The sequence below is a fragment of the Hemitrygon akajei genome, chromosome 1 (genome assembly GCF_048418815.1).
Source record: "Hemitrygon akajei chromosome 1, sHemAka1.3, whole genome shotgun sequence".
Lineage (NCBI taxonomy): Eukaryota > Metazoa > Chordata > Chondrichthyes > Myliobatiformes > Dasyatidae > Hemitrygon > Hemitrygon akajei.
The window spans coordinates 77,589,781-77,614,829 of NC_133124.1; the positions used below are offsets into that span (position 1 = coordinate 77,589,781).

General features: G+C 42.7%; 2 protein-coding genes across 5 annotated transcripts in view; one reads left to right on the forward strand and one right to left on the reverse strand.

Moving 5' to 3' along the window:
* Positions 1–12,417, reverse strand: part of LOC140728079 (NIPA-like protein 2) — a 110,394-nt gene extending 97,977 nt beyond the window's left edge. For both annotated transcript variants that reach the window (XM_073046271.1, XM_073046263.1), the window contains exon 1: positions 12,167–12,417. In XM_073046271.1, the coding sequence (XP_072902372.1) occupies positions 12,167–12,277 (111 nt within the window). In that variant the 5' untranslated portion in view covers positions 12,278–12,417. The remainder of the gene's footprint in view (positions 1–12,166) is intronic.
* LOC140728064 (delayed-rectifier potassium channel regulatory subunit KCNS2-like) overlaps positions 12,168–25,049 on the forward strand; it is a 92,285-nt gene continuing 79,403 nt past the window's right edge. For all 3 annotated transcript variants that reach the window (XM_073046211.1, XM_073046241.1, XM_073046231.1), the window contains exon 1: positions 12,168–12,528. The gene's annotated coding sequence lies outside the window, so the exon portion shown is untranslated. The remainder of the gene's footprint in view (positions 12,529–25,049) is intronic.

Genomic DNA, 25,049 nt, shown 5'->3' on the forward strand with positions numbered 1-25,049 from the left:
GATGCAAGTATCTAATCAGCCAATCATGTAGCAACAACTGCTGTTTTGTGTTCAGACCAAACATCAGAATGGGGAAGAAATGTGATCTAATTGACTTTGACCATGGAATGATTACTGGTGCCTAATTGGGTGATTTCAATATCTCAGAAACTGCTGATCTCCTGGGATTTGCATGCATAACAGTCTCTAGGGTTTAAGGGAATAGTGTAAAAAAAAATACATCCAGTTCTGTGGGTGAAAAGGTCTTTTTAATGAGTAAGTCAGAGGATAATAACCAGACTGGTGCAAGCTGACAAGATGGTGACAGTAACTCAAATAATCACGTGTTACAAAATCACACTGGGTTCCATTCCTGAACTTAATAAAGTGGCCACTGAGTGTATGTGACCCATGCAACACCCACGGCACCTGTGAGGAACATTTTCACCTGCTGCTCAGTGAGTTGTTGACTACCTCTGTTCCATCCACTGCAGCTGAATAAAACTCCTGTTGCCAGCCATTGTAATTTCCCTCTCTGTTCCCACACCAACCTATCTGTTTTTGGCCTCCTCCACTGCCAGGGTGAAGTCAGACACAAACTTGAGGAGCAGCACTTTGTATTCCACCTGGACAGGCTATAACCCAACTGCATAAACATTCAATTTCTCAAATTGAGGTGACCTTTTCCCCCGACTCTTTTCTCTTTCTCTTTTGCACCAACCCATCCCCAGCCTCTTATCACTGACTTTTTGCCCTTCTTTCTCCACTCCATCTGCCCATCATGCAGTGTCCCCTCCCCCACCATTCCCATCTGCCCTTCCCATCTCTCCTATCAGATTCCACCATCTGCAGCATTGTCACCTCCCAGCCTCCGTCACTATTCTTCTTCTCCTTTTCTCCATCTGCCTATCACCCCTTCCTACCTGGATCCACCCATCAGCTGTCATCTCTTGTTCCATAACTCCTCCCTCAACTCTTTATGCTGGCTACCTCCCCTTTACCTTTCAATGTAGGTAAGGGGGTCAATCCATTGTCCACTTCTCTCCATAGATGGTGCCTGGCCAGCTGAGTTCCTCCAGCTTGCTGATTCTTTGCTCTCAGTGAGCTATTTTGAAATATCTGAGGAACAACAGCAACTGAGACACACTTCCAGAAACAGCAACATGAAAACTTGCGCAAGCTGTGCTTCAACCACAAACATCTGAACCAGGTTTACTTAGCAAATGTCACATGATCACACATCTAAGGAGGTTCAACAAAGCACAGAACTCCATAATGACAGGATTTGATTGGTGTGAGGTGGAAATATTAACAGTTGTTAAAGACCATAGGACAAACATAGGAGCAGAATTTGGCTGTTCGCTCATCAAGTCTAATCCACCATTCAATCATGGCTGATTTATTATCCCCTTCAACCCCATCCTCTTGCCTTCTATTTATAATCTTTCACAACCATACTAATTAAGTACCCATCAACTTCCACTGCAAATATACCAAATGACTTGGCCTCCACAGCTATCTGTATCAATAAATTTTACAGATCCATCACCCTCTGGCTAAAGAAATTCCTTCTCATCTCTCTCCTAAAGAGTTATCCTTCTATTCTGAGGCTGAGCCCTCTGGTCCTAACCTCCCCCACTATTGGAAACATTCTCTCCACGTCTAGTCTATCTAGGCCTTTCAACATTCGGTAGGTTTCAATGGGATTTCCCTCATTCTTCTAAACTCCAGCAAGTAAAGGCCAAAAGCCACCAAATGCTCCTGATATGTCAACCTTTGCATTTTCAGGATCAGTCTCATAATACATAGTATACAGAACAGTACAGCACAAGATCAGGCCATTCAGCCCTTGATGTTGTGCAGCCACAATGCTGAATTAAACTAAAGCACTTCTGCTGATACATGATCCATATCCCTCCATTCCCTGCACATTCATGTGTCTGCCAGATTCTTAAGTGCCACTGTCATTTGCTTTCATTACTACTCCTGGTAGCCTATTGTAGGCACCCTCCACTCTCTGAGGAATAAAAAAAACTTGCCCTCCTTCACCTTAACTGCACATCATTAGTGCTTGACATTTATATCCCGGGAATTAAAAAGATTCTCACAATTTTATATCATTCTATCAGGTCACCTTTCAGCCTCTGATGCTCCAGAGGGTTTGCCCATTCTCTTTTACCCGTATAACAATTACAGCATGGAAACAGGCCATCGCAACCCTTCTAGTCCGTGCCAAACGCTTACTCTCACCTAGTCCCACCGACCTGCACTCAGCCCAAAACCCTCCATTCCTTTCCTGTCCATATACCTATCCAATTTTTTTTTTAAATGACAATATCGAACCTGCCTCTACCACTTCTACTGGAAGCTCGTTCCACACAGCTACCACTCTCTGAGTAAAGAAGTTCCCCCTCGTGTTACCCCTAAACTTTTGCCCCCTCTCAACTCATGTTCTCTTGTTTGAATCTCCCCTACTCTCAATAGAAAAAGCCTATCCATGCCAACTCTATCTATCCCCCTCATAATTTTAAATACCTCTATCAAGTCCACCCTCAACCTTCTAGGCTCCAAAGAATAAAGACCTAACTTGTTCAATCTTTCTCTGTAACTTAGGTGCTGAAACCCAGGAAATATTCTAGTAAATCTCCTCTGTAATCTCTCTATTTTGTTGACATCTTTCCTATAATTCGGTGACCAGAACGGTACACAATACTTCAGATTTGGCCTTACCAATGCCTTGTACAATTTTAACATTCCATCCCAACTCCTATACTCAATTCTCTGATTTATAAAGGCCAGATACCATACTTTTTATAGATAATACAGTGCAATCCAGATAGCCTGAATCTGCACACTCTCCAAAGCGTCCATGTCCTTCCGTAATGGGGCAACCAGAAATCAAAAGGTGAGGGTTGCCTACGTGAGTGCTCAGTGAGACCCTATGTGTTATGATTTGTAACTCTGAAAGATAAAAGTATCTGAAAGGAAACACAGAGCCAGGAATGCTCATCTTAGTTTTGTTTTTACTTTAATCGAGACATGCACAGATTACATGGTGGCATGATGATGTATGTCATTCACGTATATTTACATATAACCCTTAAAGAATGCATAGCCAAACAATACATTTACAATATTACTCAAATATTACTGAATTATTAAATACACAACACTCTTCCCTGCTTAGCTATGAACTCCCTCAATATAGAATGCATCTTAACTATTTTATACGCACACCCAGGTCTATGTTAGTCTCGATAGAGCATGGATTTGTGCCTTGGAAAGTTTCCAATGGAAATGGAATACCAGCAGTTGCCCGATGTTGTCCAAGGGAAGGGCACTAGGATCCATACAGCTTGGCACCATTGTCGTCGCAGAGCAATGTGCGGTTAAGTGCCTTGCTCAAGGACACAACACGCAGCCTCAGCCAAGGCTCAAACTAGCGACCTTCAGATCATTAGATGAATGCCTTAACCACTTGGCCACATGCCAACACAACACACAGTATACTATATAATACAACTACTACGTATATAGACATCCATAACAGAGTAAATTTTAGATTGTTCCATTCAGACCTATAGATTTAATCACTGTAGAGGATGTCTTACTTTTGTGGGATAATATCTTTTCTGACAAGGAGGGTTACTCTTTTTGGCAGGAGAGACTTGTGGCTGTGAAACAATCTCAGGTTCTAGGGCCTCCTCTGTGGTGGTTGTCGGAGTTGACTCTGCAACTGCAGGAAGTGGTTCTGAGAGCTCTGGGCACCTTTCTTCTAGATGTCTTAGCATCTCGAACAATACATGACAAGCTGCTCGATCTGCTGATCTATTCCAGGCCTCCAGACAAAGCTTTGAGCCAACACTTTCACTTGGACCATGCCTAAATGACCAGCATCTAGCTCCTCCAACACGATAGCTCTCAGTTCCGATGGTACAACAACTCTCAATCCCCACATAAGGTAACTTCTTTCAAAGGCAAGTTCATCCCTGCATTGGTTAAAAAAATGGGGAGGGTGGAGCGAGAGTTCCTGCTGCACATTCCAGCCATTTTGAGATGGCATGAAGAGCTGAGATAGTGAGATTCTTTTCTGGTTTCCCTTTAGATCATCTCTGCCATAAAAGAAAGATCTTTGATTTGCATTAGAGAGGATATGCCAAGAGGAATGTCCTCTTTTGTAAATTTTCAGTTATTTCCTTTTCCAAAGGTAAATGGGACAATCCATCAACATTTCCACAATCAGTTATCCTCTTGACTTTGATCTAGTAATTGTATCCTCCAAGAAACAGAGCCCATCTCTGTACTCGTGCTGCTGCTGTTAGTGGAACACACTTCTGTGGATTGAAAATGGACACTAGTGGTTGATGATCAGTAATGAGGGTAATTTCTCTCCCACACAAGTACTGGTTGAAATGTTTTACACGCCAAACCAGACTCAAGACCTCCCTTTCAATCTGTGCATAACTTTACTCTGAGGCAAGGGAACACGAATACTTCCATCACTCATAACCTGTGACATGACTGCACCTAAACCATAAGGCAGGATTTTACAAGCAAGGTTCACTAGTTTTACCAGTGGATCATAATGTGTGAATACAGTGTCTGATGTCAGCATTCCCTTTGTCTTTTGGAAGGCAACCTCACACTGCTTTGTGCAGTGCCATTTCTCCCTGGTCTGTAGTAATGAGTTCAAGGGGTGGAGCACAGTAGCCAGGTTTGGCAGGAATTTATTACAGTAATTGACAAATGCTAAAAAGAACAACAATTGTGAAATGTCCTTTGCCCTTGGGGAATCGACCACTACTTGAATCTTCTCAGCAGTGGCGTAACCCTTGTGCGTTGATGGTGCGATCACAGTCAGTGAAGAATTCACAGTAAAGAATTTGCACTTGTTGCATCATACTCTGAACCCATAATCTTCTAATCCTTTTAATACTCTCGAGATTTTGGAGATGTTCCTTGTCATTCTTACTAGTAATAATGATGTCATCCAGGTAACAGTGAGTACCTTGCAACACCTGATCTGTCACTTTCTGCCAGAGTACAGGTGCAGATGCTATACAAAAAATAAGTCCAAGATGGTCATAAAGCTATTTGTGGGTGTTTATGGTGAGAACCACTTTGGATTCTTCGTCCATCTCCATCTGTAGGTAAGCCTCTGCAATGTCCACTTTGCTGAAGTGTTTCCATACAGAACAGTTTGCAAAGATGTCCTCTGTCCTGGGCAGAGAGTATTGATCTACTTTCAGTATTGGGTTGATGGTGACTTTAAAATCACCACAGATCCTGACAGACTCATTCTTCTTTGGTACTGGGACCACAGACATTGCCCTTGTGCTCCACTCAACCTTGGAAAGAATTCCTTCAGCCTCCATGCTATCTGGCTCATTAGCTACTTTATCATCGATGGTATAAGGGACCGACAGGCTTTATAAAATTTGGGTGTGGCAGTTTCATTTTACACTATTTTACCCTTGATATGTTTTGAGTTTTCCAGTGCTGTGGCATTATCCAGAACGTTTCTTGATTCGTTTTGTTGACTCTATTGCAGAGGATGTATCATGAAAATGGTGGATGGATCACCACTCAAGTTGTAGATTTCTCAACCAATTGCGCCCCCACAAAGCTGGCACTCCTGTTGTGACTTGTTGGTTGTCGTATTTCACTATTACGAATGTCATTTCCACAGGAGTTATCTTTTTTGCCAGTATAAGTTCTTAGTTGGATATCTACATGCTTCAGTATCTTTGAGATGCCGTTCGAACTCTCTTTGTGGAATGACTGAGAGAGCCGAGCCAGTGTCCAATTCCAGTTAAATTAGTATGCCACTTATTTTTGCTGTAAGCTATATTGCTTATCTAATGTTAGTTTTCACATTATAAAGCTCAAGAGTACCAAGTCTTGTGTCACTCTCATCACTATCAAAGTTTTTAATCAACAGCATACAGATTAGAGTTCTTTCTAAAACTGGAACTTGATTTTTTATCTTTTTTTCTTCCCTGTGCAATCCATTTACTTATGTATACTATTTTGTTGCATTTTCTGCAAATTTCACCTTTAAACCTGCATTGGCCTGCTGTACGTGAGCCGCTGCCACAACGGTAACACAATTTGCTCTGCCCTTCCAGTTCCTGCTTAGATGTTACAATTTTGTTTGTGCTCACTTTCATTCCTAACTGCAACTCAATTGCATCTTTGTCTGCTATTTCCATTGCTACAGCAATTTCAACTGCTCTTTTAATGTAAACTGTGCTTCAGTTAGGAGCCGTTTTTGAATACTTTCATGTAAGATTCCACAAAGTAAAAGATCACTAAGCTCATCAAAGAACTGACAACACTCAGACAATTTCTTCAGTTCAGCCACGTATGCTGAAATGGACTCCCCTTCCTTTTGATTCTGCTTATAAAACCTAAAGCATTCTGCAGTCAACAATGGTTTTGGTTCAAAATATTCCTGTATTACTTTTGTGACATCAGCAAAGCTCATTTTGGCTGGTTTGGTTAGAGCAGTTAAACTTAAGTAAACTGTATGCTCTTCCATGCAATACTTTCAACAAAGCTAGCACTCGCTTCTCATTGACTATTTCATTTGCTTCAAAATATTGTTCAATTCATTCAGTATCGATTTTCCTGTTATCTCTTGTGCAATCCATCATGCCCATCTTTACGATGAAGCCAGCCTTTTCAGCTTTATCTTTTTATTTATGCTTATCACCTGATACTTACTGTTTATGAATCCCTGAATTTAGTCCATTTTCTGCCCTTCTCACTTCACCGTCTCCTTTTCCAAATAAATCATGTGCTGCACTGTTTTTTTTTACTCGACTGTTTCTCACTGTGCTTTTTTTAAAAACAACTCAAAACATCTCACTGTGCTTCAACAGGTAAATAGTCATCTCAGGTTAATTTAAAACTTCCTTATCAGCACTATTATGTTTTGTAACACCAAAATATAAAACTAATTGATAGGAAACACAATGTCAGGAATGCACGTCTTAGTTTTGTTTTTTTACTTTAAGCAAGGTGTGCACATATGACATGGTAGCATGATGATGCATGCCACTCACATACTTTTACATATAACCAGTAATAAATTATTTAAATGAACAAAGATCAAACAATATATTTACAGCATTACTCAAATATTACTGAAATATTAAGCACACACTATGATTGAGGGAGTTGGTGGTCCGTGTCAGGCAGACAAAATCAATTGGCAGAAACCCTCTTTACTAGAATTTACAAGCAAGGACCAAGACTTTGCTTGGGTAATAATGGAGGGGCTCTCTCATCAGATGTCCTTCGGGGTGGTCTTGCTGGGGACACAACAACAAGAAGGTCCATGAATATACTTTGGAGAAGGGAGATCCTGAAAGAGGGGTAGTAGCTTTAGTTAAGATTCACTCTGATTAGTTGTGTAACACGGGACTATGTGTTCTTGGGATGTTCCCGGGACTCACACAGATATCAAATACCGCTGGAAGGTTATCAACTTAGTGAAAGATGCACTTGGCCAGTCGGAAACTCACTAGTCCTGATGTTGACTGGAATATTTCAAGATACAGGTATAGAGACAGAGTGGATGTTGAATAGAATATATAGAATAGTAGAACACAGGAACAGGTCCTTTGGCCTATAGTGTCTCCCCTAATTAAATCTGATTTCTTCTGCCAGCACAGATCCTTATGCCTCTGTAATGCCCTGGGTCACATGGTTCATACTTCTTCCTCTGTTATGCTGTTCTGTTCTCTCTGTGTAAGCTGCTTGCTTGGGTTTCTGCTGAAGATAAGAGAGAGGAGAAATGTCTGCTATCCGATAGAGATAAACGGATTCAGGGGAGGTTTCTCTGGCGAGCGACACTAAGGTTGGGATTGAGGCATTTGAGAGAGGAAAAGAGAGGAGACGCCAGACAGAAGAGGTCAGAGGAGTCGACCCGGAGTGGGGCTGGGGTTCGATGAAGTCTGGGTAGATCAAAGGATTGGCAAAGGGGAAACCGTGAGCTCCAACTTGTGCATATCAGACTGTTTCATTTAAAATGGGCCCTTTTCTCCTTTTTGCTTTTTCTTTACTGACACTTTAGTCAAATTAAGAATTATAAAGCTAAATCTTTTATTTGTATGCGATGTACTGTCTGTTATTTTGTGATACTTATTTGTAACAGGGCAATGAATCACACAGCATCCACATTCACAGGGAGATTTGGGGGGCTTGCATTACAATCTCCCACATTTGGCAGGGCTGCAGGGTGTCTTGCCTAGATTTGCTAAGCCGATGGAAACAGTATTACACCTCTTATCCCTGCATATTCATTTGTTTATTAAAGAGCTTCTTAAGCGAGTTGATTGTATCTGCCTCCACCAAGCATTCCCAGCAACACGTCCCAGGTACCCACCACCCTGTGTCAAAAACTTGCCACACACATTTCCCTTGAACGTATTCCCCCTCATCTTAAACTGATGTCCTCTCGTATCAGACATTTCAACACTGGGAAAAAGATACAGGCTGCCTGTTCTGTCAATGCTTCTCATAGTTTTATAAACCTCTGACAGGTCTCCCCTCAGCCTCTGCTTCTCTAGAGCAAACAATAGCCAGGTTTGTCTAACTTCACCTTACAGCAAATGCCCTCTAATCCTGGTGAACCTGCTACACACACTCTTCAAAGCCTTCACATCCTTCCAGGCCAGATGTGGCCTAACTAGAGTTGTATACAGCTACAACATAACTTATTGACTCTTGAACTCAGTGCCTCAACTAATAAAGGTAAATATGCTTTTTTTAAAAACCAAACTATGACTTGTGCACCACTTTCAGGGAGCTATTGGCCTCCATCCCAAGATCTCTCTATTTCGACTCCTGTCATATTCCAAGGTGCAGGAATCATAAGGTCAGGATGTTAAGTGTAATACGTCAAGGTGTTGGAATTCATGCTGAGTGATAGACTGCAACTTGTTACAGCAGTCATTCATTTTTCCATAATTTCCATGATATAAAAGCTTTTGAAGGGAATTTACACTGGTAGGTTGTGGGGCCGATGGTTGTAAGGTTTTAAAAATGAGCTCTGGTGTGAGAAGGGTGAGATAAGTTTATGTTTTTGAGAGGGAGAGAGATCGGGGAAAGCTAAGGGAGTTACTGCACTGTGAAGGCACTAAAGCAAGATGGCTGTCAAAGTAACAGAGTGAAAGCCTGCTGTAAGGAGAGGATCACCGAGTTAATGAATGGCGAGGAGATCAGATAGAGAAAAGCCAACACAAGATGTACTTCCACCTGAAACATCTCAAATCACTTTTAGTTGGTAAATGTCATATGATCACACATCCAGAAAGGTTTAACAAGGCAGTAAGCTCCATAATAAATGGCAGGATGTTGACTTGTGTGAAAGAACATAGGAGAGATGTGTGAGAGGCAATAAATGAACTTATTTAAACAGCGCTTGGATGTGTGCCTGAGAAACCAGTCCCTTTAAGGGAATAGACTTGGGTGTGGAAGATGGGAGGGCTAATTCTACTTTGACTAGCACTGACACAATGGGCCAAATGGGTTCCAGTCCATCACAGAAATCAGCCTGTACGCCACTGAATCTACACTTCCCACTGCCTCAGGAAGACAGCCAAGATAATCATGAACCCCTCCAACCCTGGCCTTTCTCAGTTCTCCCCACTCCCATACACAGAAGATACACAATTTTGAGAACTCATACACCCAGGCTCAAGGATAGCTTTTATCCCGCTGATAAAAGACTTTTGTATGGACCTCTCACACGATAAAGACCACCTTCAATCTCTCAATGTACTCTGTTGTGGCCCTTGCAATTTACTTGTCTACCTGCATTTCACTTTCTCTGTGGCTGCAACACTCTATTCTGCATTCTGTTTGCTTTTTACTACCTCAGTGTATGTCTGTATGGAATGCTCAGTCTGGGTGCATTTTATCTCAGTACTCCTGACAATAATAATAAACCAGCAGGAGTGGTGTTCTGTATTATAAACATTTTCTACAAAAAAAAATTAAAATTTATTTTTAAATTACAAAAATAAATAAATAGTGCAAAAGACTAATAATGAGGTAGTATCATAGACCATTCAGAAATCTGATGGCAGAGGGGAAAATGCTGTTCTTAAAATGCTGAGTGCGCATTTTCAGGCTCCTGTATCTCCTCCCCGCTCAACTACTTATTTACACCAAATCCATTTTTGATTTTCCCCATATTCCCAACAACGCCCCCGGATCCTAACACTCACCCACACACTAGTGACAATTTACAGCAGCCAACTAACCTCCTGCTCTGCATGACTTTGGGACGTGGGAGGAAACCCACACAGTCACAGGGGGAGTGTGCAAACCCCGTCAGAGGTCAGGACTGAACTTTCGTCTCTGCCACTGGGAGTGAGTCTCCTGACTGTCTCTGACCATCTTCAAAACAAGCAGCTGGAGATTTGCAAGTCCTGCAAGAGCTGATAGCCTACGCCTGACAGACCTTGGCCAAGGGGCAGGGAGACCATCAGAGTGACAAGCATCTTCCTGATGAGGTGGACTGGGAGCCAGAGGAGAAATGAGCCTCCTGGACAACTCTAAACTGGCACCGCTGCAAAGTAACTGATCAGGAAGTAACACCGCAAGACAGGACTGTGTCACAGATCTTCAGCGGCTGATGAGAGACCTGAGAGAAGTTTATAAAATTATGACAGACATAAACAGGGTAAACAGAATCTTTTTCCCAAGGTAGAAAAGTCAAAGCCGAGAGGAGCTGCATTCAAGTTGAAAGAGGGAAAGCTCAGAGAAGTACAGGGTAAATGTTTATTCACACAGAGTCCTGGGTACCCAGAGCACGCTGTCAGCAGTGGTGTTGGAAACAAATACAATAGCAGTGTTTAAGAGGCTGTTAGGCAGACACACAGATATGGAGGGAATGGAGGGCTAGGGATACTGTACAGGCAGAAGAGAACTATTTTAATTTGGTGTCATATTCAGCACAGACATTGTCAGCTGAAGGACCTGTTGCTGTGCTATGTTCTATTTGAGGTGAGGAGCAATCGATTAAAAGGGGACCTATGGGACAACATTTTCCACAAAGAGAGTGGTTGGTATATGGATCGAGCTGATAGAGGAAGTGCTAGAGATGGATACAATTATAACACTTAAAAGATGTTTTGACAAGAACATGGACTGGAATGGTTGAGAGTGATATAGACCCGAAGCAGGCAAATTATATTGGCTCAGGTAGCCAAGTTGGCCAGCATGGATGAGATGGGCTGAAGGGCCTAGTTCTATGCAGTTTAACTCCTTGACTATTGTATTTAAGTCCAAATCATTCAGTTAAGCCACGGAAAGCAAGTGGCCAAGTACTGACCCTGCAAAAACCCCACCACACACAGCCCTCCTGTCACCAATATAGCCATCCCCATTAACCACTGCTTTTTAACACTGAGCCAGATTTTAATTCCTTGGATGCCTAGAGCTTTATCTCAATCCACCTGCCACATGGGACACCCTTGTTAAAGATTTTCATCCAATATTCTCCCTCACCAACCCTCCTCCAAGAGTTCAACAGCATCAAGTAACTTCTGAGAATCCCAGAACGTTTCTGTCACGACGCAGGTCCCGGATTCTGACAGAATAGCCCACTCTTTCCCCCGACCACCTTTACCTTTACCACCAGAAGCAAAATCTCTGGAAAAAAAAATCAGGCAGGAATTCACTTTCAAAGTAAGTCTCAACCCACAAAAGATTTGAGACACAGAGGAAAACAACCCAGGTTCCCAAAGCGGGACATAATCAGCCCTAGCCAGACATTTTGTTTACTCCGGGCACCAGCTGATACATCACCAGCAGAGAGGCAACGCCCTACCGCTCTGTGGAAGGGTGGGGGGCACTTTAACACGTTAGACCCCACTACCTATCAGGGTGGTGACCTCTTCGGGGACAGACCCCATGGTGGTTGGGGTACCTCGTTATCCTGGAAACATCTGAGGCCCCACCTCTCCTCCCAAACTAAAGACTGATTTTAAAACACACCCCAATGATGAAACAGAGAAAACGAGGGGGGTGGTGGTGGGCTTGACATCCAAGTCTTTGCCACCCACGCTTCCCATTCAGAATCACAACCAAACTGTAGCAGCCCCACTACTGAGAGGGACACGTCCCCGTCCTCCCCCGTTGAAAACCCGCGCAAAAGAGGGAGCCCTCTCACCTGGTAAAGGTGTAAGCCACTCCAGGTAGGAGGCACGGTGCTTTTGGCGAGCTGTAGCTGGGTGGCATTGCTAAACGGCCGGTGCGTGATCCCGGAGCTGGCACTCGCCATCCGCTCTCTCTCTCTCTATTTAACGTGGGCAGGGCTGATACCCGTTCAACCTCCACTTCCCGCACAGACCGAGGCAGCAACGCGCCGCGCCGCACCGCCCCGCTGCCGCTGAAACTTCCTAATACTTCCCGCACGCCTCAGCCGGGGGATGGATGAGGTGCGGCTGTCGGGCATCTCCAGACAAATCATCGCTGACCACGGGGGAAAGACCGCTGCCCTCCGCTAAACCCCAACACCTCTGCTCGGTGCCGGTGAGTAGGATGTGTTTTTCAATTAAATATTGCGCTGCTCTGTCTGCAAAGCTTTGCAGCACCTCACATGGTAACAGGCGTTGCGAATGGTTTCCTTGCAAACAACAATATTTGTTAATTTGTAGCAAATTTAGGAGTCTCGTGTGGAACTGTGTGGTGTAGATATTTTTCATTTTAATAATCGCTCAGCACAGTGAACTGAGAAAACACGGAGGCAGACACCAGCTGTGTCACACCCAGGGAAATAGCATCTCAAGTCCCTGATGCTGATGAGGGGAGGGGAAGGGGTGGTTGGTGGTCATCGACCTTAAATGTTAGCTGTTTCCCTCTTCACAGATGCTGCCCGACCTGCAGTGTGTTGGCGTGGTCTGTTTTTACTTACTACAGTAGTGTCTAATTTTTCCACTGACGCTAAAGTGGTGAGCTCTTCATCTGTAATCATCCCCCCTCCCCCACTTTCATGCATTTTGGTGACCCTGGTGTTTCAGAACAAGTGGTGGATAAGCTTCAGAGGTTCCCCTTGGGAGGGGGTGAGTGGGAGGTTTATTATACATCAAACACACCTACATCACAGGAAAACACCGGAAAGAAGTGGGTGACAATCTTGCTGCTTGTGACCCTGAACCGAGCGGTCACTCCACCATGTGACTGACTGCAGGTAATTCCCAATGTTCATCAGTCTTGATGCTTTTTGCAGATTCCTGTCGAACACATGCCCAAAATTACGAGGGGCGTAGAATGTGCAAAATCTTTTGTCCAGGGGTGGGAAATCAAGAACTAGAGGGCATAGGTTTAGTCAAAAAGAGGAGAGATTTAATAGGAACCTCAGAGGCAAGCTTTTCATCCAGAGGTGGTCCATATAGAATCTATATGGAGTGATCTGTTTATGGAATAATCAGCCAGAGGAAGTGATTGAAGCAGATACACTGACGATGTTAAAACATACAGTACACAGATGGGTACAAGGATAGGAAAGGTTCAGACAGATAGAAGCATCAAATCATCAAACACTACAGCACTGAAGTAGGTCATTCAGCCCCTTTAGTCTGTGCTGAACCATTAATCTGACTAGTCCCGTTGACCTGCACCCGGACCATAGTCCTCCATACCCCTCCCATCCATGTACCTACCCAAATTTCTCTTAAATATTGAAATCGACCCTGCATCCACCACTTGTGCTGGCAGCTCGTTCAACACTCTCACCACCTTCTGAGTAAAGAAATTCCCCCTCATCTTCCTATTAAACTTTTCAACTTACACCCTTCCCTTAAAACATGATGTCTAATTGTAGTTTCACACAACCTCAGTGGAAAAAAGCCTGCTTGCATTTACCCTATTTATACCCCTCATAATTGTGTATACCTCTATTAAATCTCCCTTCAATTTTCTATATTCTAGGGAGCAAAGTCCTAACTTATTCAACCTTTCCCCATAACTCAGGTCCTAAAGTCCGGGCAACATCCTTGTAAATTTTCTCTGCACTCTTTCAATCTTATTTACATCTTTCCTCTAAGTAGGTGACCAGAATTGCACACAATACTCTAATTTCAGCTTCACAAAAATAGGTACAATTTCAACATAACATTGCAACTCATGTCCCTAATAGATTAATTTATAAAGGCCAAAGTGCCAAAAGCTTTCTTTCTGACACTATCTACCTGTGATGTTGCTTTCAAGGAATTATGAACCTGTATTCTCTGATCCCTCTGTTTTACTGCACTTTTCAGTGCCCTACCACTCACTGTGTAAGATCTACCCTGGCTGGACTTTGCAAAGTGCAACACCTCACATTTCTGTATTAAAATCTGTCTGCCATTTTTCCAGCCCACTTTTCCAGCTAGTTCCAATCCCACTGTAAGCTTTGATGGTCTTCCTCATTATCCACTACAGCCCCAATCTTGATGCCAACTGCAAATTTGCTGACCCAGTTTAGTACATTATCATCCAGATCATTGATATAGATGACAAACAATAATGAACTCAGCACTGAGCAATGATCCTTCTGGCACACCACTAGTCACAGCCTCATCTTGAATGCCAAGTGACTGAACCTTCTTGACCAGTTTCCCATGTGGGACATTGACAAAGGCCTTGCTAAAGTCCATGTAGACAACATTCATTGCCTTGCCTTTGTCAGCTTTCCTGCTAACTTCCTCCAAAAACTCTGCAAGATTAGTTAGGCATGAAATACCATGCACAAAGCCATGTTGACTATCCCTAATCAGTCCGTGTCTACCCAAATACTTGTATATCTGGTCCCTTTGAATACCTTCCAATAGCTCTTTCCCACAACTGATGTCAGCCACACTGGTCTATAATTTCCTGGCTTATTCTTAAGAGCTGTTCTTAAACAACAGAATGATATTAGCTATGCTCCAATCCTCCGGCACCTCACCCGTGGCTAAGGAGGTTTTAAATATCTCTGCTAGGGCCCCTGTAATTTCTGCACTAGCCTCCCACAGGGTCCGAGGGAACACCTCATCAGGCCCTGAGATTTATCCACCCTATTTTGCTTCAAGACAGCAACATCTCCTCCTCTGTGGAGGGTCCATGAACTGGCTGCTTCCTTGCCTCACATCTACGGACTCTGTCCATCTCCTGAGTAAACACAGATGCAAAAAATCAGTTTAACATCTCCCCATCTCTTTTGGCTCCATGCATGGATTACCACTGTGATCATCCAGAGGACCAATTTTGTCTCTTGCTGTCCTTTTGCTTTTAATATATCTGTATAATCCCTTGGGATTCTCCTTCACCTTGTCCACTAGAACAACCGTGTCTTCTTTGAGCCCACTTGATTTCCATAAGTGTTTTCACATTTCTTGTACTCCTCAGGTACCCCATTTGTTCCTGCTTGCCTCTACCTGCTATGTATCTCCTTTTTCTTAACCCCAGCCTCAATATCTCTCGAAAACCAAGGTTTTCCTTGTTATCCTTGCCTTTTATTCTGACAGAGACATACAAACACTTTATTCTCAAAACTTCACTTTTGAAGGCCTCCCATTTACCAAAAACACCTTTGCCAGAAAGCAAACTGTCCCATTCCACACTTGCCAGATCCTTTCTGATACCATCAAAATTGGCTTCTCTCCAATCTTAGAATCTCAACCCAAGCAACAGATCTATCCTTTTCCATAATTACTTTGAAATTAATATCATTATAATCAGCTGATGCAAAGTGTTCACCTACACAAACTTCCATCTCCTGGTCTTTCTCATTCTGGAATAGCACATCTAGTATCACATTCTCACTCGTTGGCACTTCTATTTACTGATTAAGGAAACATTCCTGACAAACTCCCATCTAGGCGTTTTACAGTATGGGAGTTCCAGTCAATATGTGGAAAGTTAAAATCACCTACTATCACAACCTTACGTTTCTTGTAACAGTTTGCGATCTCTCTACAAATCTGCTCCTCTAAATCACAGATTGTTATTCTTATTCCTCAGTTCTACCTATAAAGCCTCACTAGCCAAGCTGTGCAGTCTGTCCTGACTGAACACTACCATGACATTTTCCATGACTAATAACGCCACCCTCCTCCTTTAATCCCTCCCGTTCTGTCGTAACTAAAACAACAGAACCACAGAATACTGAACAGCCAGTCCTGCCCTCCTGCAACAAGTCTCACTAATGGCTATGATGTCATAATTCCACTTGCTGATCCATGCCCTAAGCTCATCTGATTTACCTGCAATTCTTCTTGCGTTGAAATATGCACAGGTCTGAAGATTGGTCTCAGCATGCTCTATCTTTTGATTCCTGACCTTGTATGTAGGCTTAATGCCATCATTCTTCATAATCACTTCACTACCTGTCTGGTACTCTAGTAACCATCTCCTTGCAACTCTAGTTTAACCCCCACTGTGCAGCATTAGCAAACCTTCCCACCAGGATGTAGGACAACCACAGATAAATGGGTCTAGTTTAGATGAGAACATTAGTCAGTATGGACCAGTTGGACTGAATCACTTGTTTCCATTCTATACTACTCTGCAAATTCTCTTGGAACGTGATCACACCAGCAATGCCCATCCATCCCATGTGATGTAGGCCATTTACATTTCTAACTCCCACAGGGGTGAGGATGTACCCATCCCTAATTGCCCTCGTGAAGGCAGTAGGAAGTTCCTTCAACTGCTGTGGTGGTTCTGCTGCTTATTTGCAGATGTACCCAGTTTGCTGGGCCATTTCGGGGGATGGGTTTGGGCACATATTGAACATAAAAGCCAGACTGGTAAAGGACAGCAGAATCAATGAGGAAAAGACATGTCCCAGATAGTGAGGTCCTTAGTGACAGATGCCGTGTTCTTGAGGCACCACCTCTTGAAGATGTCGTCAATGGTGGGGAGCCCTGCGATCCTGTGCAATGGAACCTCCTTACCAGGCAGAATGATTATCCTGTGGTTTTGTGGTCACCATTGTCAGAACTATCTTTTTAAAACTATCTGACTTACCTAATAAACTGAATTTAAAATTCCCAGCTGGGATTTGAAGTCTGGTTTACTATCCCAAAATTAAGTCCATCAAGAAGTAGAAGGTATTGGCCAGTGTAACTCAGTGCTGACCTATTTTGATGTCTTTAACTGGTTCACTTGTGTTTTTATGTTTGCAATATCTGTCAGTCTCTGAGTCCAAGTGTTTCTCTGACATAAAGAAGTAAATGTAAAGGCCTGTAAACTTGAAAACTTGCCAGCTGTTGAATTTCTAGGTGCGGCCGCGTATGTCAGTAGGTTTGTTTGAGTAAATATGTGCTTTTATATCAGGGAATTTGAATATTGAACAAAGTCTTCCTGATGATGGTATTTTACATATTTTAATTTGATTTTACATACCAACATTGTCAGTGGGCACGAATTAATTGTGAACGTTGCAAGCAGCAACATGCATAAGTACATTTTTTCTTTATCGTAACAAGCTCCATCCGTGGTCTGAGCTCAGAGGGAGGAATCTGTTGCCAACAATCCATAAAGAATACTGTTGTGTGAGATGTGGGATGGAGCTCAGTCCCTGGGTTACTCCACATTCAATAGGCATTCATTTTGTGGAGCAATCTCTGGTTCAAAGGACGTTTGTAAGTGGAACATACAGAACAGAAGTAGACCATTTGGTCTGAACTCTGCATGCTGGCACTCATACCCAATTTTGTTTGCTTCCATTTCTTTGTCATTTAAATCTATCAGCACAACCCTCTACTCTCTTCTTTCCCCTTGTTCTTGTCCAATCTCCCTTGAATACACCCATGTGAGTGCTCATTCCACATTTGCTTTGGCACATTTTGGGTCTTTAAATTTAAAAAAAAAGTTTATTCTGAACACCAACAGGATTTCTTGGTGAGTCCCTTATATTGTAGGCTGCTGTTTCTTTTCCCGGCAGGAAGAAAACTTCTCTCCATATCCTCTTTTTGAAAAATTTTGCTATTGTGTTGTAGAGTCAAAGAACCATAGAAAAGCACAGCACGGAGACAGGCCTTTCAGCCCATCTGGTCTGTGCCGAGTCATTTAAACTACCTAGTTCCATCGATCTGCGCAGACCATAGCCATCCATATCCCTACTATCCAAACTTCTCTTAAAAATTGGCATCAAGCTCACATTACCCCTTGCGCTGGCAGCTTGTTCCACAGTCCACAATCCTCTGAGTGAAGAAGGTTCCCCTCATGTTCCCCTTAAACTTTTCACCTTTCACCTTTAATCTCTATTTGTAGTCCTACCCAACAACAGTGGAAAAAGCCTGCTTGCATTTACCCTATCTACACCCCTCATAACACCTATCAAATCTCCCCTCAATTTTCTACGTTCCAAGGAATAAAGTTCTAACATATGCAGTCTTTCCTTATCTCAGGGTCCTCCAGTCCTGGCAACGTCCTTGTAAATTTCTTTCAACCTTATTTACATCTTTCCTGCAGGTAGGTAGCCAACACTGCACACAGTACTCCAAATTAGGCCTCACCAATGGTTCACACAACTTCTACATAACATTCCATCTCCTACACATGTAGACCAAAGAACAGAGAACTGGAGTAAAAAATGGAAGTGACTGCCTCTAACATCAAGACAACATTGAGCAAGTGAGGCATAAAGGCACTTTGACATCTGAGTAAAAACATACAGTTGGGATTATGCCTTGCATAAGATTGTTATAGATCAATTATCCCAACCCTTTAATAGCAACTTCTGAGGACTGTATTCTAGACCCATTAATCTTCAGTTGCTTCATCGATGGCCGCCTTTTCTTTATTAGATTTTAAGCAGAGATCTTGTGTAATTTCAGTTCCAATCACTACTAACAAATAAAGCAGCCCACCCTTGCATGTACTAGACCTAGACAACATTCGGCCATGGGCTGATAACATTCATGCCACATTAGGTCAAGACCTGAAATGTAGTAAGGCATCCACAGTGCTTCTAAGAAATGAGAACATGCCATTTGAAGTAAAATGCCATTGTAATTATTGCCCAGAGTTTACAATGACAATCATACTGTGATCACAATGACAATGAACCTCAACATCCCATCAATACATCAGTATATCAAATCAAAGTACTCAATACTTTGATTTATGAAAGCTAATGTGCCAAAAGATTTCTTTCCAACCCTTTCTACCTGTGACACCACTTTCAATGAATTATGGACCTGTATTCCCAGATCCCTTTGTTCTACCACATTCCTCAGAGCCCTACTGTTCACTGTATAAGACCTACCCTAGTTGGTCCTACTGAAGTGTAATAATTCGCACTTGTCTGTATTAAATTCTATCTGCCCACCTCGGATAGTCTTCCTCGATGATCACTACAACCCCAATCGTCATGTCATCCACAAATTTTCTGATCCAGTTAACCATTTATCATTCAAATTGTTGATATAGATGACAAACAACAATGGACCCAAAACCAATCCCGGTAGCATTCAACAAGTCACAGGCCTCCTGCTGGGGAGGCAACCCTTTACTACCACACTCTGGGCTCTCCTGCAAAGCCAATGCCTAATCCAATTCACTACCTCATCCTGAATACTGAGCAACTGCACTTTCCTGACCAACCTCCCATGTGGGATCTTGTCAGATGCCTTGCTAAAGCCCATGTAGACAACATCCACTGCCTTGCCTTCATCAGCTTTCTTGGCTCCTTCTTTGTATGCCCTCTCTTTTGCTTTTATTTTGCTGACAAGTAAAATCAGAGCCAAAGTAAAAGCAAAAGAGAGGACATACAAGGAAGCCATAGCTAGTGGGAAGATAGAGGATTGGGGAGCTTTTAAAAACTTGCAGAAGGAAACTAAGAAGGTCATTAGGAATGAAAAGATGAATTATGAAAGGAAGCTGGTGACTAATATCAAAGTTACTAAAAGCTTTTTTAAGTACATAAAGGGTAAAAGAGATTTGAGGGTAGATATAGGACAAATAGAAAATTATGCTGGAGGTATTGTAATGAGAGGCACAGAGATGGCAGAGGAACTGAACGCGTATTTTGCATCAGTCTTCACAGTGGAAGACAGCTGCAGTATACTGGGCATTCAAGAGTTTCAGGAAGTGAAGTATGTGCAATGAAAATTACAACTGAGAAGGTGCTCAGGAAGTTTAATGGTCTGAGGGTGGATAAATCTCCTGGACCTGATGGAATGCACCCTCGGGTTCTGAAGAAAGTAGCTGGAGAGATTGCAGAGGCATTAACAATGATCTTTCAAGAATTGATAGATTCTGGCATTGTACTGGATGACTGAAAAATTGCAAATGTTACTCCGCTATTTAAGAAGGGTCGGAGGCAGCAGAAAGGAAACAATAGACCTGTTAGCCTGACATCAGTGCTTGGGAAGTTGTTGGAATCGATTGTTAGCAATGAGATTACAGAGTACCTGGAGGCACATAACAAAATAGGCCAAAGCCAATGTGGTTCCCTCAAAGGAAATTCCTGCCTGACTAACCTACTGCAATTCTTTGAGGAAATTACAAGCAGGGTAGTCAAAGGAGATGCAGTAGATGTGGTGTACTTGAATTTTCAAAAGGCCTTTGACAAGGTGCCGCACATGAGGCTGCTTAGCAAGATAAGAGCCCATGGTATTACAGGAGAGTTACTATCATGGGTGGAGCATTGACTGATCAGCAGAAAACAGAAAGTGGGAATAAAGGGATCCTATTCTGACTGGCTGCTGGTTACCAGTGGAGTTCCACAGGTGTCAATGTTGTGACTGCTGTTTTTTTTTATAATGTAAGTCAATGAATTGGATTTGTGGCTAAATTTGCTGATGATACAAAGATAGGTGCAGGTGTGGGTATTGTTGAGGAAACAGAGAGACTTAGATAGTTGAGGGGAATGGGCAAAGAAGTGGCAAATGAAATATAATAGATAGATAGATAGATACTTTATTCATCCCCATGGGGAAATTCAACTTTTTTTCCAATGTCCCATACACTTGTTGTAGCAAAACTAATTACATACAATACTTAACTCAGTAAAAATATGATATGCATCTAAATCACTCTCTCAAAAAGCATTAATAATAGCTTTTAAAAAGCTCTTAAGTCCTGGCGGTAGAATTGTAAAGCCTAATGGCATTGGGGAGTATTGACCTCTTCATCCTGTCTGAGGAGCATTGCATCGATAGTAACCTGTCGCTGAAACTGCTTCTCTGTCTCTGGATGGTGCTATGTAGAGGATGTTCAGAGTTATCCATAATTGACCGTAGCCTACTCAGCGCCCTTCGCTCAGCTACCGATGTTAAACTCTCCAGTACTTTGCCCACGACAGAGCCCGCCTTCCTTACCAGCTTATTAAGACGTGAGGCGTTGGAAAGTGTATGGTCATGCACTTTGGTGGAAGAAATAACAGGCAGACTATTATTTAGATGGGGAGAGAATTCAAAATGGAGAGATGCAAAAGGACTTGGTAGTCCTTGTTCAAGATACCCTAAAAGTTAACCTCCAGGTTGAATCGGTGGTGAAGAAAGCAAATGCAGTGTTGCCATTCATTTCTAAGGGTATCTATACAAGAGCAGGGATGTGATATTGAGGCTCTATAAGACACTCGTGAGATCACACTTGGAGTATTGTGTGCAGTTTCGGGCTCCTTATTTTAGAAAGGCCTGAACAGATTAGATTTGGCAAAGTTATTTCCCATGGTAGAGGAGTCTAGGACAAGAGGACACGACTGAGAATTGAAGAACATCCATTTAGAACAGAGATGCAGAGAAATTACTTTAGTCAGAGGGCGGTAAATCTGTGGAATTTGTTGCCATGAGTGGCTATGGAGGCCAAGTCATTGGGTGCATTTAAGACAGAGATGGATAGGTTCTTGATTAGCCAGGGTATCAAAGGGTATGGGGAGAAGGCAGGAGAGTGGGGATGACTAGAAGAATTGGATCAGCCCATGATTGAATGGCAGAGCAAATTTGATGGGCCGAATGGCCTACTTCTGCTCCTATATCTTATGGTCTTAAGAAATCTACAAAATTGATTAGATATGACCTACCATGCATGAAGTCATGCTGACTATCCCTAATCAGTCCATGTATATCCAAATACTCATATATCCAGTCAGTTAAAATACCTTCCAATAACTTTCCCACTACTGATGTCAGGCTTTTTGGGCCCATAATTTCCTGGCTTATTTTTAGAGCCTATCTTAAACAACAGAACAACATTGGCTATAATCCAAGCCTCTGGTAACTTCAATTGTCGCTAAGGATGATTTAACTATCTCTGCAATTTCTGCCTTTTCCTGCCACAGGGCCCGAGGGAACACTTTAATCGGCCCTTGGGATTTACCCACACTGATTTTCCTCAAGGCGCCTAACACCTCCTACTCTATAATCTGTATAGGGTCCATAACCTCACTGCTGCTTTGCCTCATGTCTAAAGACTCTGTGTCTGTCTCCCAAATACATAAATAGAGCTGCAAAAAATCCATTTCAGATCTTCCCCATCTCTTTTGGCTGCAAATATAGATGACCATTCTGGTCTTCCAGAGGACTAATTATGTCCTTTACAATCCTTTTGCTTTTAATACATCTGTAGAATCCCTTGGGATTCTCCTCCACCTTTTAGAACGTCGAACATAGAAATTTACAGCACATTACAGGCCCTTCGGCCCACAATGTTGTGCTGACCATGTAACCTACTCTAGAGACTGCCTAGAACTTCCCTAGTTCATAGCCCTCTATTTTTCTAAGTTCCATGTACCTATCTAACAGGCTCTTAAAGGACCCTATTATATTCTTATACACCACCTATTTTTTTGCTTAACCAGGGCCTTAATATCTTTCGAAAACCAAGGTTCCCTAAACCTGTTATCTTTACCTTTTATTCTGGCAGGGACATACAAGATTTGTACTCGCAAAATTTCACCTTTGGAGACTCCCCATTTGCCAAGTACATCTTTGCCATTAAACAGCCTGTCCAAATCCACATTTTCCAATTCCTTTCTGACACCATCAAAATTGATCTTTCTCAAATTGATCATCTCAACCTGTAGACCAGACCTATCCATTTCCATATTTACATTGAAGCTAATGGCATTATGATCGCTTCATGCAAAGCGTCCACCTACACAAACTTGTGGCACTTGCCCTGTCTCATTCCCTATAAGCAGTTGAAGTATCGCACAGGCTCTCATTGGGACTTCTACATATTGAGCAAGGAAACTTCCCTGAGCACATTTGACAAACTCTATCCCATCTTATCCTTTTACAGTGTGGGAGTCCCAGTCAATATGTGTAAAGTTAAAATCACCTGTTATCACAGTCTTGAGATCACAACCCTGGAGGTTCTGTCCTTAACACCCAACACTTGACAACACAGACAAAATGCTGGAGGAACTCAGCAGGCCAGCTAGTATCTATGGGAAAGAGTACCATCAATGTTTCAGGCCGAGACGTTGACTGTCCTCTTTTTCATAGATGCTGTCCGGTTGCTCCAGTATTTCAGATTTCCAGTATCTGCAGATTTTCACCTGTGATTGGACCTAACACCCTGAACTCACTTTGCAGAACCTCATCCCTCTTCCCACCCTTGTCATTGGTACCTACTTGGACCTCAACTTCTGGCTGCTCACCCTCCCACTTAAGAATGCTGAGTACTCAATCCGAGATGTTCTGGACCTTGGGACCCGGGAGGCAACATACTATCCAGGAATCGTATTGTTGTCCACAGAACCTCCTTTCTGTTCCCCTAATTAATGAATCCCCTATCATCACAGCTTGTCTCTTCTCCCTCTTACCTTCTGAGTCACAGAGGCAGACTCAGTGCCAGAGACCTGACTATCCTCTGCTAGGTCATTTCGCACCCCCCTTCCCCCCCGCAACAGTATCCAAAGTATTAAAGACTTCTTTGGTCATCCCTCCCTTTCGTTTTATTCAGAATGTAGATAGGCCACCCAGTCAATTTACTTTCCTTGATGTATCTGCCTTTGCAATTCTGGTGTTAATCCTTGTAAACTTTCACTGCACCCTCTCCTGTTCCTCCAGGTCTTCATTTGGTGACCTGAACTGCATACAACTCTCCAAAGTTGGTAGGTCAAGCTGTACACGTTGGTGTTAGGACCAGGAATGAGAAAGTCTCTGTGTCTACATCTCCCATGATAGTTGGTGCTGGTTCCAATTCTTGCATCTTAAAGCAAACATACTTGGACAAAAGGGAGTGAACGTAGTAAAGGATTTTGTAAAACATAAGGAACCTTGGGATATTGTGTCACCCCACCTTAGGACGAATGAGAGTATAATAAAATTTCCAAGACTGGTTCCAAAGATGAAGGATTTGGGCTGCAAGGCTGGATTGGAGAGGCCAAGGCTGTTCAGAGATGTTGCTAGGAGGGGCTAAGCTGTATACTCCCAGCTGTTTGTGTATTTGATCAGTCTGCCAGGATGGAAGAGCTGTTCACTCTCCTGTGACTGGGCTTAGTATAACGGGATGGTGCCAAAAGTTGGAGCTATTGCCCTAGTCTCCAGGCACTCCAGTTCTATCAGTGCTGTCTGAGTGGAGTTTGCATGTTCTCCTGTGACTGAGGATTTCCTTCAGGTTTCTGGTTTCCATCGACATCCCAAAGGCCTGTGGATTAGTGGGATAATTGGCCACTGTAGCTTGCCCCTTATGTACAAACGTTTGTAGGTGAATGGTAGAATCTGAGGGTTGGGCGGTGGGGAGTAGATGTGAAGGATAGGATTAATGTAAAAATGGACAGTAAATAGTTGGCAGTGATTTAGAGAGAGAAAGAATCTGTTACAGAACTTTATCTCTCCATGACTGTGCTTAACTTCGAATGGAGAGTTAATCACCTTTGAGAAGGCAGTGATAAACTAAATACCTGATATGCCACAATTCTTCAGATTATGGTTCACGCAAGGGCACTGCCAAATAAGAAGTTTAAAGATTTGGACCCTGTGAAAACCTTTTTTTTTAAAGGTTTTCCAGGTCAGGAGTCTGGTGTTTCTCAGTTGCTTATTCTAGGTGGTTGAAGTATCACATGTTTAGTTGGAATATCCTAGTCATGTAACAGGAATGGATTTTATAACTAGCCCAAATCTTCATCAAAC